The sequence below is a fragment of the Oncorhynchus kisutch genome, linkage group LG21 (assembly GCF_002021735.2).
Source record: "Oncorhynchus kisutch isolate 150728-3 linkage group LG21, Okis_V2, whole genome shotgun sequence".
NCBI classification, from domain to species: Eukaryota; Metazoa; Chordata; class Actinopteri; order Salmoniformes; family Salmonidae; genus Oncorhynchus; species Oncorhynchus kisutch.
The window spans coordinates 39,578,490-39,594,689 of record NC_034194.2 but is presented as its reverse complement, the minus strand read 5'-3'; the positions used below and the strand labels follow the sequence as shown (position 1 = coordinate 39,594,689).

The 16,200-nt window shown below is 48.7% G+C and overlaps 1 protein-coding gene across 1 annotated transcript in view; it reads right to left on the bottom strand.

Moving 5' to 3' along the window:
* LOC109880261 (signal-induced proliferation-associated 1-like protein 1) overlaps positions 1 to 10,402 on the bottom strand; it is a 76,648-nt gene extending 66,246 nt beyond the window's left edge. Inside the window, 7 exon segments of the mRNA XM_074933775.1 lie at positions 626 to 800; positions 1,653 to 1,841; positions 4,932 to 5,062; positions 6,136 to 6,349; positions 8,370 to 8,873; positions 9,126 to 9,311; positions 9,557 to 10,402. Coding sequence (XP_074789876.1) covers positions 626 to 800; positions 1,653 to 1,841; positions 4,932 to 5,062; positions 6,136 to 6,349; positions 8,370 to 8,873; positions 9,126 to 9,311; positions 9,557 to 10,306 — 2,149 coding nt within the window. The 5' untranslated portion in view covers positions 10,307 to 10,402.
* Between the last annotated feature and the right edge of the window lie 5,798 nt (positions 10,403 to 16,200).

Genomic DNA, 16,200 nt, shown 5'->3' with positions numbered 1-16,200 from the left:
GTGTCTGACAAAGTACTGTAGTAATACTCTTGGTGTTAAGCTGGGCATGAGAGAGATAGAGAGAGGGAGATAACACTGTGTGTGTGTGTGGTAACGTACTCTTAGTGTCCAGCTGGGCTCGGTACAACACTGTGTGTGTGTGTGGTAACGTACTCTTAGTGTCCAGCTGGGCTCGGTACAACACTGTGTGTGTGTGTGGTAACGTACTCTTAGTGTCCAGCTGGGCTCGGTACAACACTGTGTGTGTGTGTGGTAACGTACTCTTAGTGTCCAGCTGGGCTCGGTACAACACTGTGTGTGTGTGGTAACGTACTCTTAGTGTCCAGCTGGGCTCGGTACAACACTGTGTGTGTGTGGTAACGTACTCTTAGTGTCCAGCTGGGCTCGGTACAACACTGTGTGTGTGTGGTAACGTACTCTTAGTGTCCAGCTGGGCTCGGTACAACACTGTGTGTGTGTGGTAACGTACTCTTAGTGTCCAGCTGGGCTCGGTACAACACTGTGTGTGTGTGGTAACGTACTCTTAGTGTCCAGCTGGGCTCGGTACAACACTGTGTGTGTGTGGTAACGTACTCTTAGTGTCCAGCTGGGCTCGGTACAACACTGTGTGTGTGTGGTAACGTACTCTTAGTGTCCAGCTGGGCTCGGTACTTGGTGAATCCTTTCAGTCGGACCCTCTCCCCAAGCAGCTGAAGGAACTCCTCCAGAGCAGGACCTGCCGAATCATTGTTATACATATCCTCTTCACTGCTCTGTCCCGACGCACAGTACATCACCCCCACCTTCAACTGGAAACTCAACTACAAAGACAGAGAGAGAGAGAGACAGAGACAGAGAGACAGAGACAGAGACAGAGAGAGAATGAGACAGAACAAAAGAGAGAGGAGAGAGAATGATAGAGAGAGACAGAGACAGAAAGAGAGAGACAGAAAGAGAGAATGAGAGAACGAGAGAGAGAGGAGAGAGAATGATAGAGAGAGGAGAGAGAATGATAGAGAGAGGAGAGAGAATGATAGAGAGAGGAGAGAGAGAATGATAGAGATATGAGAGAGAGAGGAGAGAGAGAGAGAGGAGAGAAGGTGAGAGAGAGAAGGTGAGAGATTGAGAAGAGAAGGTGAGAGAGAGAAGGGGAGAGATTGAGAGAGAACGAGAGGCAAGGAGAGAGGAGAGAGAGAACGGGAGAAAACGAAAGAGACAGAGAGAGACAGAGAGAGAAAGAGAGAGAGAGAGACAGAGAGAGACAGAGAACGAGAGAGAGAGAGAGAGAGAGAGAGAGAGAGAGAGAGAGAGAGAACGAGAGAGAGAGGAGAGAGAGACATTACATTAGTCATCTCTGCAAGTAATACATTGTGTGACTTTCATGTTATTTTTCTGTTGTCTTATGGGTAACTTTCTCTAAATCCCCTGGTTTTCTCAGTGATCCCATTTTGAAGACTCCAGGTTTTCTCAGAGATCCCCGTTTGAAGACTCCAGGTTTTCTCAGAGATCCCCGTTTGAAGACTCCAGGTTTTCTCAGAGATCCCCGTTTGAAGACTCCAGGTTTTCTCAGAGATCCCAGTTTGAAGACTCCCGGAATCAGGAGGGAATAATCAGGAAATCCAGAATCCCGTGAGGAAAGTTAGCATTTTACATTTACCTACTTGTGTCCTTACCCCCTGTTCGTCCAGCTTCATCAGCTGCTCTGTGACTTTAGGTGTGTTGAGAGCCAGTCTGAGACAGTGGGCGGTCAGCTCTGGTACCAGGTAATCTAGCACCTCTTTGAGGGGTAGACCCCGAGCCAGGCCGTGCTTAGAGGTGGAGGGCACAGCATCTTCCAGAATGGACCCACGCAGGGTGGTGAGCTGGAGGGGAGAGGTGATAGGAAGTGGGGCGAGGAGAGGAGGTGATAGGAAGTGGGGTGAGGAGAGGAGAGGTGATAGGAAGTGGGGTGAGGAGATGAGAGGAGGTGATAGGAAGTGGGGTGAGGAGAGGAGAGGAGGTGATAGGAAGTGGGGTGAGGAGAGGAGAGGAGAGGAGGTGATAGGAAGTGGGGTGAGGAGAGGAGAGGAGGTGATAGGAAGTGGGGTGAGGAGAGGAGAGGTGATAGGAAGTGGGGTGAGGAGAGGAGAGGTGATAGGAAGTGGGGTGAGGAGAGGAGAGGTGATAGGAAGTGGGGTGAGGAGAGGTGATAGGAAGTGGGGTGAGGAGAGGTGATAGGAAGTGAGGAGAGGAGAGGTGATAGGAAGTGGGGTGAGGAGAGGAGAGGTGATAGGAAGTGGGGTGAGGAGAGGTGATAGGAAGTGGGGTGAGGAGAGGTGATAGGAAGTGGGGTGAGGAGAGGTGATAGGAAGTGAGGAGAGGAGAGGTGATAGGAAGTGGGGTGAGGAGAGGAGAGGTGATAGGAAGTGGGGTGAGGAGAGGAGAGGTGATAGGAAGTGGGGTGAGGAGAGGTGATAGGAAGTGGGGTGAGGAGAGGTGATAGGAAGTGAGGAGAGGAGAGGTGATAGGAAGTGGGGTGAGGAGAGGTGATAGGAAGTGGGGTGAGGAGAGGTGATAGGAAGTGGGGTGAGGAGAGGTGATAGGAAGTGGGGTGAGGAGAGGTGATAGGAAGTGGGGTGAGGAGAGGTGATAGGAAGTGAGGAGAGGAGAGGTGATAGGAAGTGGGGTGAGGAGAGGAGAGGTGATAGGAAGTTCGGGTGAGGAGAGGAGAGGTGATAGGAAGTGGGGTGAGGAGAGGAGAGGTGATAGGAAGTGGGGTGAGGAGAGGTGATAGGAAGTGGGGTGAGGAGAGGAGAGGTGATGAGAGGAGAGGTGATAGGAAGTGGGGTGAGGAGAGGAGAGGCAGGGATAAAGAGACTTTCATTATTACACCAGACCAGGCTGTCTAAACTGGCAGAGAGAAACAGAGAGAGAGAAACAGAGAGAGAGAAACAGAGAGAGAAACAGAGAGAGAGAAACAGAGAGAGAAAAACAGAGAGAGAAACAGAGAGAGAGAAACAGAGAGAGAAACAGAGAGAGAGAAACAGAGAGAGAAACAGAGAGAGAAACAGAGAGAAACAGAGAGAGAGAAACAGAGAGAGAGAAACAGAGAGAGAGAAACAGAGAGAGAAACAGAGAGAGAGAAACAGAGAGAGAGAAACAGAGAGAGAGAAACAGAGAGAAACAGAGAGAGGGAAACAGAGAGAGAGAAACAGAGAGAGAGAAACAGAGAGAGAAACAGAGAGAGAAACAGAGAGAGAAACAGAGAGAGAAACAGAGAGAGAGAAACAGAGAGAGAGAAACAGAGAGAGAGAAACAGAGAGAGAGAAACAGAGAGAGAAACAGAGAGAGAGAAACAGAGAGAGAAACAGAGAGAGAAACAGAGAGAGAGAAACAGAGAGAGAAACAGAGAGAAACAGAGAGAGAAACAGAGTAAATCATGTCTATTTATTCTCCTTGTGCACACTGTTAAAACACTGTATATAGACATAATATGACATTTGAAATGTCTCTATTCCTTTGGAATTTAAGGCTAAAACTAACTGAGGTCAGAACACACACACACACACACACACACACAGGTTAAAACAACCTTCAGTGGGAGGACAGCATGAATAATAGAAAGTGTAGAAGGACCTGCCTTTATATCTAACTAACAGTCAAGTCCCGTGTGTGTGTGTGTGTTCATGTCCCTGTGCTCTCACTGAGAAGTGACTCACCGTACAGTACAGTGTCCTTGGGTTTTTAAACGCGGTTAAATATGCTGGATATTATTACATGTGATCAAGTGTATTATTGTAGTGTTCTGACGGAGGTCCTGTGGAGGTAAATGTGTTGATGGTGGAGAGGAGAGAGGAGGTGGAGAGGAGCCAGAACACTGGACTAAACTATTCTTCCGCTGACGTGGTCTCAACCCACACACACTCACACACCTGCCCACCTTCTAGGCTGGAAATAGCAGCAAGTGGAGAAGAGAAGAGAGAAGTGCAGAGGTGGAGAGAGGACAGGTGGAGAGAACAAGTTGAAAGAGGACAGGTAGGAAGAGGACAGGTAGAAAGAGGACATGTGAAAGAGGACAGGTGGATAAAGGACAGGTAGAAAGAGGAGATATGAAAGAGGACATGTGAAAAGAGGACAGGTGGAAAGAGGACAGGTGGAAAGAGGACAGGTGGAAAAGAGGACAGGTGACAAGAGGACAGGTAGAAAGAGGACAGGTAGAAAGAGGACAGGTGGAAGGAGAACAGGTGGATAGAGGACAGGTGGAAAGAGGACAGGTAAAAAGGACAGATGGTGATGGGACAGGTAAAGAGAGGACAGGTGGAGAGGACAGTTTAAAAAGAGGACAGGTTACAAAGAGGACAGGTGGAGAGAGGACAGGGAGAGAGGACAGGTGGAAAGAGGACAGGTGGCAAGAGGACAGGTTAAAGAGAACAGGTAGAAAGAGGAGAGGTAGAATGGAGGAGAGGTAGAATGGAGGAGAGGTATAGAGGTGGTATGGAGGAGAGGTGGAGAAAGGAGTGCAGGGGGACAGAGGAAGAGAAGAGAGGGAGGGAGGGAGGGAGGGAGGGAGGGAGGGAGGGAGGGAGGGAGGGAGGGAGGGAGGGAGGGAGGGAGGGAGGGAGGGAGGGAGGGAGGGAGGGAGGGAGGGAGGGAGGGAGGGAGGGAGGGAGGGAGGGAGGGAGGGAGGTGATTGACATTATTGGCTATAGTATACTGGCTATATAGTATAGTACATTGGCTAAGTAGTTGAAGCTGATTGACTTGAGAAGTTGAGATCAATGAGTTGTGGGAAATGAAGAGGCGAGAATACACTACGAACAAGCCTGGTTATTCACTAGCAAAAATAATATGAACAAGCCTGGTTATTCACTAGCAAAAATAATATGAACAAGAGAAAGGAGAAAGGACAAGGGGAGACTGGATGGGAGACACGTGAGAAATGAGGGGGTTTAGTTAGTGTACTGTCTTGTTACCTCGCTGGTTCTGAAGATGACTCTGTAGTTGTACTGTTGTCCATGCTCCTTGTGTTCCTCTAGTTTCTCTCTCCTCAGACTCACTGCAACTGGACCTAGAGTCTCGTCTACACCCAGGTAGTTCCAATGCTCTGGACCAGAGGGGGGGGGGGGGGGGGGAGAGGGGGGGGACGAGAGAGAAGGGGGGGAGGAGAGAGAGGGAGGGACGAGAGAGAAGGGGGGGAGGAGAGAGAGGGAGGGACGAGAGAGAAGGGGGGGAGGAGAGAGAGGGAGGGACGAGAGAGAAGGGGGGGAGGAGAGAGAGGGAGGGAGGGATGAGAGGGAGGGATGAGAGGGAGACGAGAGAGAGGGAGGGACAAGAGAGAGGGAAAGAGAGGGGTCGTGGGTGCGAAACAGGAAGAGAGATTTTTTGAATTTTATATTTGCAATATAAGAGAAGTAGCCCACACAGTCTAATGTCAACCTACAGTCTAATGTCAACCTACAACCTGATGTCAACCTACAGCCTGATGTCAATCTACAACCTGATGTCAATCTACAACCTGATGTCAATCTACAACCTGATGTCAATCTACAACCTGATGTCAATCTACAGCCTGATGTCAATCTACAGCCTGATGTCACCCTACAGCCTGATGTCAACCCTACAACCTGATGCAAATCTACCTGCTTTCATATTCTATTTTCAGACAATCTTATTTCCAAAGATCAAATATCCAGACGACTTTAGAAATGAATAAATCAACATTTCTTTGGTCTGTAGTGGTAGGACCCTAACTCACCCGCTCTACCATCCCTCCCTCCTTGTAGGTAGAAGCACTTCCTGTCATATTACCCCAGGTCTCTCTCTCTCTACCATCCCTCCGTCACTCCCTCCTTGTAGGTAGAAGCACTTCCTGTCATAGTACCCCAGGTCCCTCCCTCTAGCATCCATCCCTCCCTCCTTGTAGGTAGAAGCACTTCCTGTCATAGTACCCCAGGTCCCTCCCTCTCTACCATCCCTCTGTCCCTCCCTCCTTGTAGGTAGAAGCACTTCCTGTCATAGTACCCCAGGTCCCTCCCTCTACCATGCCTCCCTCCCTCCTTGTAGGTAGAAGCACTTCCTGTCATAGTACCCCAGGTCCCTCCCTCTCTACCATCCCTCCCTCCCTCCTTGTAGGTAGAAGCACTTCCTGTCATAGTACCCCAGGTCCCTCCCTCTCACCCCTCAGATAGAAGTATTTCCTGTAGTAGTAGGCCCCCAGGTCACAGTGCTCCACAGATCGTTTGGCCCTGTCGGCATGTTGTCCCTGTCCATCTTTAGGGGCCTCCAGCACGGCCACCCCGGCATTGGTGAAGTGGGGGAGAGTGGTCTCCAGGGGCCCCTCCTCTGAGCCACCTCCCCCCCCAGAGCTCTCTCCACTGCCTATACTACCCTGCTGGGAGGGGGTAAGAGGAACAATGTTAGTATAGAGGTAACTGTAAAGGGGCTGAATTTATTTGAGTTGACATAAGCATACAGAACATGCTTATATACTGCTTATGAATGCATTACGTATATGGGTTCTAAATGTGTTAAAAACTCTTAAGGCGTTTCGGAAGTCCGGATGAATGACGTGCCCAAAGTAAACTTCCTGTTACTCAGGCCCAGAAGCCAGGATATGCATATAATTGGTAGCATTGGATAGAAAACACTCTGAAGTTTCTACAACCGTTAAAATAATATCTGTGAGTATAACAGATATATAACTGATATGGCAGGCGAAAACCCAAGGAAAATCCAAGGAAAATCCATCCGGATAATTTTTTTTTTTTTTCGGTCACAGGTCATTTCAAATGATAGCCTCTGGGAAAAACAAATAGATAGGAACTGCAATCTGGGTCTTATTGCTTCCACTAGATGTCAACAGTCTTTAGAAAGGGTTTCAGGCTTGTTCTTTGAAAAATGAACAAGTAGTTGTAGTTTTTCCAAGGTGCCTCAGAAAAGTAGTCTTGTTACGCGCGTGAATGAGGTGTGTGCTCTACGTAATTTATTTTCCCTACTGAACATAATATTTAAGACTGAGAATAGTATCATTTATTTTGATATTAGAGTACCTGAGGATTAATGTGAAACATAGTTTGACTTGTTTGGACGAACTTTACCGGTAACGAGTGGATTAATGAAATCAATGGCGCCAACTAAACAGACATTTTTGGGATATAAAGAGGGACTTCATCGAACAAAACCACCATTCATTGTGTAGCTGGGACCCTTGGGATTGCAAACAGAGGAAGATCTTCAAAAGGTAAGTGAAATTTATTTTATCGCTATTTGGTGATTTTGTGACGCCTGTGCTGGTTTGAAAATGTATTTTGGTGTGGGGCGCTGTCCTCTGATAATCGCATGGTATGCTTTCGCCATAAAGCCTTTTTGAAATCAGACAAAGCGGATTAACAAGAAGTTAAGCTTTTAAAGGATGTAAGACACTTGTATTTTCATGAATGTTTAATATTACGATTTTTATATTTTGAATTTTGTGCTCTGCAATTTCACCAGATGTTGTCGTTAGTGGACCGCTAGCAGAGGTTAGCAAGCAAAATCATTTCCCCCTAGAGTCGATGTCCGTGCCTGCGTGGAAATGTCATTCACATAATAAAACAATTTCCATCAAAATCCGTTTGTTTAAGTTTAAGATGTTTGTTTTTGTTGCATGTTCTGCGTCGACCAGGAGACACCCTGAAAATCAGTCTTCTTACCAAATCTTCTTCTGTAGCGTCTGAAAAGTTCAGGCAAAAAACTAATATAACTAAGTAAATTCAATGTTTCATCAAATCAATTTGAATTACAATTATTTTTTATACCTACAGGGTCCAAAAATTCGACATCAAATAGTTAAATGATCCTTGGTATGACCGTCTTAAAACAATTCCATATGACCGTCTTAAAACAATTCCATATGTCAGCTTAGTAGAAGCCCAGCCCAAGGGCCCTTACAGGGGTGGCAGGTAGCCTGGAGGGTTAGGGTGTTGGGCCAGTAACCAAAAGGTTGCTGGTTCGAATCCCCAAGCTGACAAGGTAAACATCTGTCATTCTGGTGAAAGAGTTGAGCTAATGCAGAGACTTCAGGTCTCGTAAAGTTATGTCTTTGGTCCAAAATCTATGATGGTAATGGTATCAGCGTTATCCAGATAACAAATTGCATTACCTGATGTGTGAGTGAGTGTATATTGTGTGACTGCATGCATTCGTCTAGGTTTCTTCCTAGGTTTTGGCCTTTCTAGGGAGTTTTTCCTAGCCACCGTGCTTCTACACCTGCATTGCTTGCTGTTTGGGGTTTTAGGCTGGGTTTCTGTACAGCACTTTGAGATATCAGCTGATGTACGAAGGGCTATATAAATAAATTTGATTTGATTTGATTCGTATTGCCGGTGTGTGCGAGTGTCCATGCCAGTGTATTCATCGTATCCTCGTCCTACCTGTTTAGAAGGGCAGATGTTCCTCTCTCCCTCTCCTCCCAGTTCATTCATGAAACAGGGACAGTTCAGCACCAGTTCATTGCTCTTGTCATCCCCAGGATCCAGGGCAGGGTTAGTGCCATGTCCCCCTCCTGTACCCGGACACCCCTCCTTCCCACTTAGCTCCTCCTGCGACCCGCACGGAGACCCACCCCCACCATATACTCCGCTCTGATTGGACGAGAGGGAGGAAGTGGCAGAGGCCGAGGCGGCGGCAGCAGCAGAAGCTCCTGTGGTGGTGTTCTTGGGTTTCCCACCGGACTGTCGTCCCTGGATGGCCTCGTTGAGGTTAAAGAGAATACTCTGCACGTCAAAGTGGGCGAAGCCCTTCTGACAGGTCCAGGGTTTGGGGCTGTTACCGTCCTCCCGCCCCCCGTCTTCTATGTCTGATCCGGCACGGGAAGAGTCGCCCTCGGCCTTGACGCTACGAAGCTTCCGGAAGATGGACTCCCCGCCTGTCTCCGACTGAAAGAAGATAAAACTTTGACTTCATGGGAAATGTTGTTTGCTTCACTGTGCATAAACACAAACACATTAACAAATAAAGTATGGATAAAACATGTTGATAAGATTGATGAAATATTAATATTGGTGTAATATACAGACTCATAATAACAAAGTGAAACAGAAACATATCAAGTATAGACCATTACAGAGAAGATAGATTTAAAATCAACCAATGAGGAGACTGTAAACCGTGCAGTTCGTGTCCAATACCTTGGATCTTCTCTTGAGTTGTTTCTCTCTTTCCTTCAGGCGACTGGAGGGGCTACCTCTGGCAGTACCCAGAGGTCCATCAGGCAGATCTAAGGCAGCCTGTTTGTGCGGGGCGACCGTCAGCAGCTCCCTGAGTCTGTCCGGTGCCGGGCTGCGCTGGTCTGGAGCCTCCTGGGATGTATAACCCTGGAATGAATGGATTTATTTGACATATCTAGAATACATATAGAGTTGCTATGGGAATATAACAATACATTCGGTCAACAAGTAAAAATTAGGTTAAGAAAGATTCGGTTTATTTGAACATCTTGGTAAATATGCAGAACCATAAATAAAATGTGATTTCATGATAAAAAAAAAAATTATGGACAGAGCATCATAGATATCTATCAGAAAGGTATTCCACTAAATCAATCAATTAAAATACAAACCTTGAGCATATCGAAGAAGCTTTCCCCTGAGCCCGTATGTTTGTCTATGGAGGAGGTGCTTCCGTACTCTCGGTGCATGGGCGTCCAGCCGGAGAAGGACCAGCCCTCGCCCCCGTCACCCTCCAGCTCAGAGATAGTGATGTCACTGTTGGAGCGCTGGCGGATACGCCTCATGCCTTTACGCGGCGAGCCCTGGTAGCCGTCTGGCGACAGGTAGCGGTTGTCTTTGCTGTGATGTCTGCTGTGGTGCATCTTGCTCTTCAGGGTGTTGTGGATGTTCCGGAGCATCGAGGAGTCATGAGGGCTGATCAGGTGGCCCAGTTTAGCCGACAGGTTGCTATGGGCCGTGGGCGCCGAGCCTGAACCCGACCCCGAGCTCCGCTCTCGCTCTCCGCCCGACCCGCGTTCTCCGCCCGACCCGCGTTCTCCACCCGACCCGCATTCTCCTCCACCTGAAGATGACATGGTGGAACTTGGAGAGTCCGTATCTACGGTGATGTGCCACACTCCACCCGTTCCGTCCCTTTTGGGGGGCCAGTCTGCCACGCGGGCCCTGACCCCCATCTTGGGAACCCCCGGGGTGGAGGAGGAAGAGGAGCTGGACGAGGAAGAGGTGAGGTGGGCGCTCTCAGAGCGGGGTGGGGGGGCGCCACCATTGGGGAGGCGCAGGCGACGGGTATAGAATTCATCAGAGGCAGGTACCGAGCCGCCCACCGAACGCTCCGTCTGAGACCGCTTCAGACTGGTCATGGTGGAGTAAGGTCAGGGGGTAAGGTCAGGGGGTAAGGTCAGGGGGTAAGGTCAGGGGGTAAGGTTAGGGGTAAGGTTACAGGGTAAGGTTAAGGGCTAAGGTCAGGGGGTAAGGTCAGGGGGTAAGGTCAGGGGGTGAGGTTAGAGGGTAAGGTGGGGTGAGGTTAGAGGGTAAGGTGGGGTGAGGTTAGGGGGTAAGGTGGGGTAAGGTTAGAGGGTAAGGTGGGGTGAGGTTAGGGGGTAAGGTGGGGTAAGGTTAGAGGGTAAGGTGGGGTGAGGTTAGGGGGTAAGGTGGGGTGAGGTTAGGGGGTAAGGTGGGGTGAGGTTAGGGGGTAAGGTGGGGTAATGTGGAGCTCAGCAGTAGAGATGGATCATTATGCCCAGGGAGAGGAGAGGATAGAGAGGAGAGGATATAGAGGATAGATAGAGAGAAGAGGATAGAGAGCCTCACAGAACATTGGTGGCTGGGAGGACTGGAGGAGGGAGAGAACGTTGTAGCTAGTGTTGGTTTTCCTCAGGTCTGCATGCTGCTTCGGTCTCTGGTGGGCAATGTGAACTCTGCAGAAGAGAGAGAGAGAGAGAGAGGAGAGGAGAGAGGACAGAGAGAGGAGAGAGAGAGGAGAGCGAGAGGAGAGAGGAGAGGAGAGAGAGAGCGAGAGGAGAGAGAGAGCGAGAGGAGAGAGGAGAGAGAGGACAGAGAGAGGAGAGGAGAGCGAGAGGACAGAGAGAGGAGAGCGAGAGGACAGAGAGAGGAGAGCGAGAGGAGAGAGAGAGGACAGAGAGGAGAGGAGAGAGAGAAAGGAATAGGAGATACAGAGGAAGAGGAGTGGGAGGAAGAGGAGTGAGAGAGGAGAGTGAGAGAGAGGAAGAGGACAGAGAAGAAAAGGGTTAGATGTTGGGTTAGGCCTCGATGTCAGAGAGGCTATAATTAATCTGAAGTTGTTTTTTTATCAAGCAGAAGAAACAAATGGACATTACATGAGATCCAGACAGCCATTGTTAAAGAAGCACCTGAATGTCTCTGTGACAGACACTAGCATCTACGTACACAAGACCTGCTAAGACTTCACAAAACCTTCATCTCTTAAGAGAATAATCATTTAAGACGGGCTACTTCAGTTCCTTTCAAACCAACTGATTACCCAAGATAACGCTTATCAGCTGACACACGGCTGTTCATTATCAGATGAGAAAGCTACACTATACACACAAAAGTATGTGGAAACCCCTTCAAATTAGTGGATTCAGCTATTTCAGCCACACCTGTTGATGACCCAAAAAATTGAGCACTTCCGCCATGCAATCTCCATAGACAAACACTGGCAGTAGAATGGCCTGTACTGAAGAGCTCAGTGACATTCAACGCGGCATCGTCATAGGATGCCACCTTTCCAACAAGTCAGTTGGTCAAATTTCTGGCAGCTAGAGCTGCCCTGCTAGAGCTGTCCTGCTAGAGCTGTCCTGCTAGAGCTGTCCTGCTAGAGCTGCCCTGCTAGAGCTGCCCTGCTAGAGCTGCCCTGCTAGAGCTGCCCTGCTAGAGCTGCCCTGCTAGAGCTGCCTCCGGTCAACTGTAAGTGATGTTATTGTGAAGAGGAAACGTGGAGGAGCAACAACGTCTCAGCCGCTAAGTGGTAGGCCACACAAGCTCATAGAGCGGGACCTGTACTCGGTTGCAACACTCACTACTGAGTGCCAAACACACACGTCCAGAAAATACTGCAGTAGGAAGAAGATACACCTGTCACACCGTCTCACTGAGCAATGTCTAGTTTCCTCTCCAAACACACACACACATTCACACTCAGTCAGTCTCCTCTCCTCCGTATCCCAGCAACCACCTGCTAAGTGTCCGTCTCTCTCTCTCTCTCCGCTGGGCTGACGATGAAGTGGTACACACTAATGAGTGTGTGTGTGTGTCAGGGTTTCTGTTAGCTGGTAATTCCTGTTTTGTAGTCAAAATGAGGCTCAGTAGTGTGTGTGGCCTCCACGTGCCTGTATGACCTCCCTACAACGCCTGGGCATGCTCCTGATGAGGTGGCAGATGGTCTCTCATCCCTGGACTAAAGCATCCGCCAACTCCTGGACAGTCTGTGGTGCAACGTGGCGTTGGTGGATGGAGCGAGACATGATGTCCCAGATGTGCTCAATTGGATTCAATCTATGCCAGTCCAAAGCATCCATGCCTTCCTCTTGCAGGAACTGCTGACACACTCCAGCCACATGAGGTCTGCATTGGTCTTGCATTAGGAGGAACCCAGGGCCAACCACACCAGCATATGGTCTCACAAGGGGTCTGAGGATCTCATCTCATCTCACCTAATGGCAGTCAGGCTACCTCTGGCGAGCACATGGAGAGCTGTGCGGCCCCCCAAAGAAATGCCATCCCACACCATGACTGACCCACCGTCAAACCGGTCATGCTGGAGGATGTTGCAGGCAGCAGAACGTTCTCCACGGCATCTCCAGACTCTGTCACGTCTGTCACGTGCTCAGTGTGAACCTGCTTTCATCTGTGAAGAGCACAGGTGCCAAACGTCCTGCACGGTGTTGGGCTGTAAGCACAACCCCCACATGTGGACATCGGGCCCTCATACCGCCTTCATGGAGTCTGTTTCTGACCGTTTGAGCAGACACATGCACATTTGTGGCCTGCTGGAGGTCATTTTGCAGGGCTCTGGCAGTGCTCCTCCTGCTCCTCCTTGCACAAAGGCGGAGGTAGCGGTCCTGCTGCTGGGTTGTTGCCCTCCTACGGCCTCCTCCACGTCTCCTGATGTACTGGTCTCCTGGTAGCGCCACCATGCTCTGGACACTACGCTGACAGACACAGCAAACCTTCTTGCCACAGCTCGCATTGATGTGCCATCCTGGATGAGCTGCACTACCTGAGCCACTTGTAGACTCCGTCTCATGCTACCACTAGAGTGAAAGCACCGCCAGCATTCAAAAGTGACCAAAACATCAGCCAGGAAGCATAGGAACTGAGAAGTGGTCTGTGGTCAACACCTGCAGAACCACTCCTTTATTGGGGGTGTCTTGCTAATTGCCTATAATTTCCACCTGTTGTCTATTCCATTTGCACAACAGCATGTGAAATGTATTGTCAATCAGTGTTGCTTCCTAAGTGGACAGTTTGATTTCACAGAAGTGCGATTGACTTGGAGTTACATTGTGTTGTTTAAGTGTTCCCTTTATTTTTTTTGAGCAGTGTAGTTTGATAATGATTGCAAAAATCTAAGAAAGTAATTGAGAAATATATATAATCAAAAACACAGCGAACCAGGCAACAAAAATATAGGCCTTCAATATATGTATATATAAAATATTCCCCCCCCCACCCCTACCTCAATCTACACACACACAATACCCCATAATGACATCACAATACCCCATAATGACATCACAATACCCCATAATGACATCACAATACCCCATAATGACAAATCAAAAACAGGTCATAACTTCTTTCAAATGTATTTTATTTTTTAAAGAGAAAATAATAATATATATTTTTAAATATGATCGAGCCATCTTCTGAAATGTTCACATCTCGTCACTTCTCACTCTGGTGAGGTTTCCTCTTTAGCTCCGATACTAAAGCAAATCACATTTCATTTGTCACATACACATGGTTAGCAGATGTTAATGCGAGTGTTAGCGAAATGCTTGTTTCTCTAGTTCCGACAGTGCAGTAATATCTAACAAGTAATCTAACAATTTCACAACAACTACCTTATACACACAAGTGTAAAAGAATGAATAAGAATATATACAAAAAAAAGATGGATGAGCGATGACTGAGCAGCATAGGCAAGATGCAGTAGATGGTATAGAGTACAGCATATACATATGAGATGAGTAATGTAGGGTTATGTAAACATTATATAAAGTGGCATTGTTTAAAGTGTCTAGTGATACATTTATTACATCAATTTTTTATTGTTAAAGTGGCTAGAGATGAGTCAGTATGTTGGCAGCAGCCACTCAATGTTAGTGGTGGCTGTTTAACAGTCTGATGGCATTGAGATAGAAGCTGTCGGTCTCAGCTTTGATGCACCTGTACTGACCTTGCCTACTGGATGATAGCGGGGTGAACAGGCAGTGGCTCTGGTGGTTGTTGTCCTTGATCTTTTTGGCCTTCCTGTGACATCGGGTGCTGTAGGTGTCCTGGAGGGCAGGTAGTTTGCCCCCGGTGATGCGTTGTGCAGACCTCACTACCCTCTGGAGAGCCTTACGGTTGTGGGCGGAGCAGTTGCCGTACCAGGCGGTGATACAGCCCGACAGGGTGCTCTCGATTGTGCATCTGTAAAAGTTTGTGAATGCTTTTGGTGACAAGCCGAATTTCTTCAGCCTCCTGAGGTTGAAGAGGCGCTGTTGCGCCTTCTTCACCACGCTGTCTGTGTGGGTGGACCACTTCAGTTTGTCTGTGATGTGTACGCCGAGGAACTTAAAACTTACTACCCTCTCCACTACTGTCCCGTCGATGTGGATAGGGGGGTGCTCCCTCTGCTGTTTCCTGAAGTCCACGATCATCTCCTTTGTTTTGTTGACATTGAGTGTGAGGTTACTTTCCTGACACCACACTCTGAGGGTTCTCACCTCCTCCCTGTAGGCTGTCTCGTCGTTGTTGGTAATCAAGCGTACCACTATAGTGTCGCCTGCAAACTTGATTCAGTTGGAGGCGTGCATGGCCACGCAGTCACGGGTGTACAGGGAGTACAGGAGAGGGCTGAGAATGCACCCTTGTGGGGCCCCAGTGTTGAGGATCAGCGGGGTGGGGTCAAGACCCAAGGTCTCAAGCTTAATGACGAGTTGAGGGTACTATGGCGTTAAATGCTGAGCTGTAGTCGATGAACAGCATTCTCACATAGGTATTCCTCTTGTCCAGATGGGTTAGGGCAGTGTGATTGCGGTTGCATCGTCTGTGGACCTGTTATGGCGGTACGCAAACTGAAGTGCGTCTAGGGTGTCAGGTAGGGTGGAGGTGATATGGTCCTTGACTAGTCTCTCAAAGTACTTCATGATGACGGAAGTGAGTGCTACGGGGCCATAGTCATTTAGCTCAGTTACCTTAGCCTTCTTGGGAACAGGAACAATGGTGGCCCTCTTGAAGCATGTGGGAACAGCAGACTGGGATAAGGATTGATTGAATATGTCCGTAAGCACACCAGCCAGCTGGTCTGCGCATGCTCTGAGGGCGCGGCTAGGGATGCCGCCTGGGTCGGCAGTCTTGCGAGGGTTAACACGTTTAAACATTATACTCACGTTGCCGGCAGGGAAGGAGAGCCCGCAGGTTTTGGTAGTGGGCCATGTCAGTTGCACTGTATTGTCCTCAAAACGAGCAAAGAAGTTGTTCAGTTTGTCTGGGAGCAAGACATCCTGGTCGGCGACGGGGCAGGTCTACATTTTGTAGTCCGTGATTGACTGTAGACCCTGCCACATACCTCTCGTGTCTGAGCCGTTGAATTGCGACTCTACTTTGTCTCTATACTGACGCTGAGCTTGTTTGATTGCCTTGCAGAGGGAATAGCGACACTGTTTGTATTCGGTCATGGTTCCGGTCACCTTGCCCTGATTAAAAGCAGCGGTTCCGCTTTCAGTTTTGCGTGAATGCTGCCATCAATCCACGGATTCTGGTTGGGGAAGGTTTTAATAGTCGCTGTGGGTGCAACATCTCCGATGCACTTGCTAATAAACTCGCTCACCGAATCAGCGTATTCATCAATGTTATTGTCCGACGCTATGCGGAACATATCCCAGTTCACGTGATGGAAGCAATCTTGAAGCATGGAATCCGATTGGTCGAACAAGCATTGAACAGACCTGAGCACGGGCGTTTCCTGTTTTAGTTTCTGTCTATAGGCTGGGAGCAACAAAATGGAGTCGTGGTCAGATTT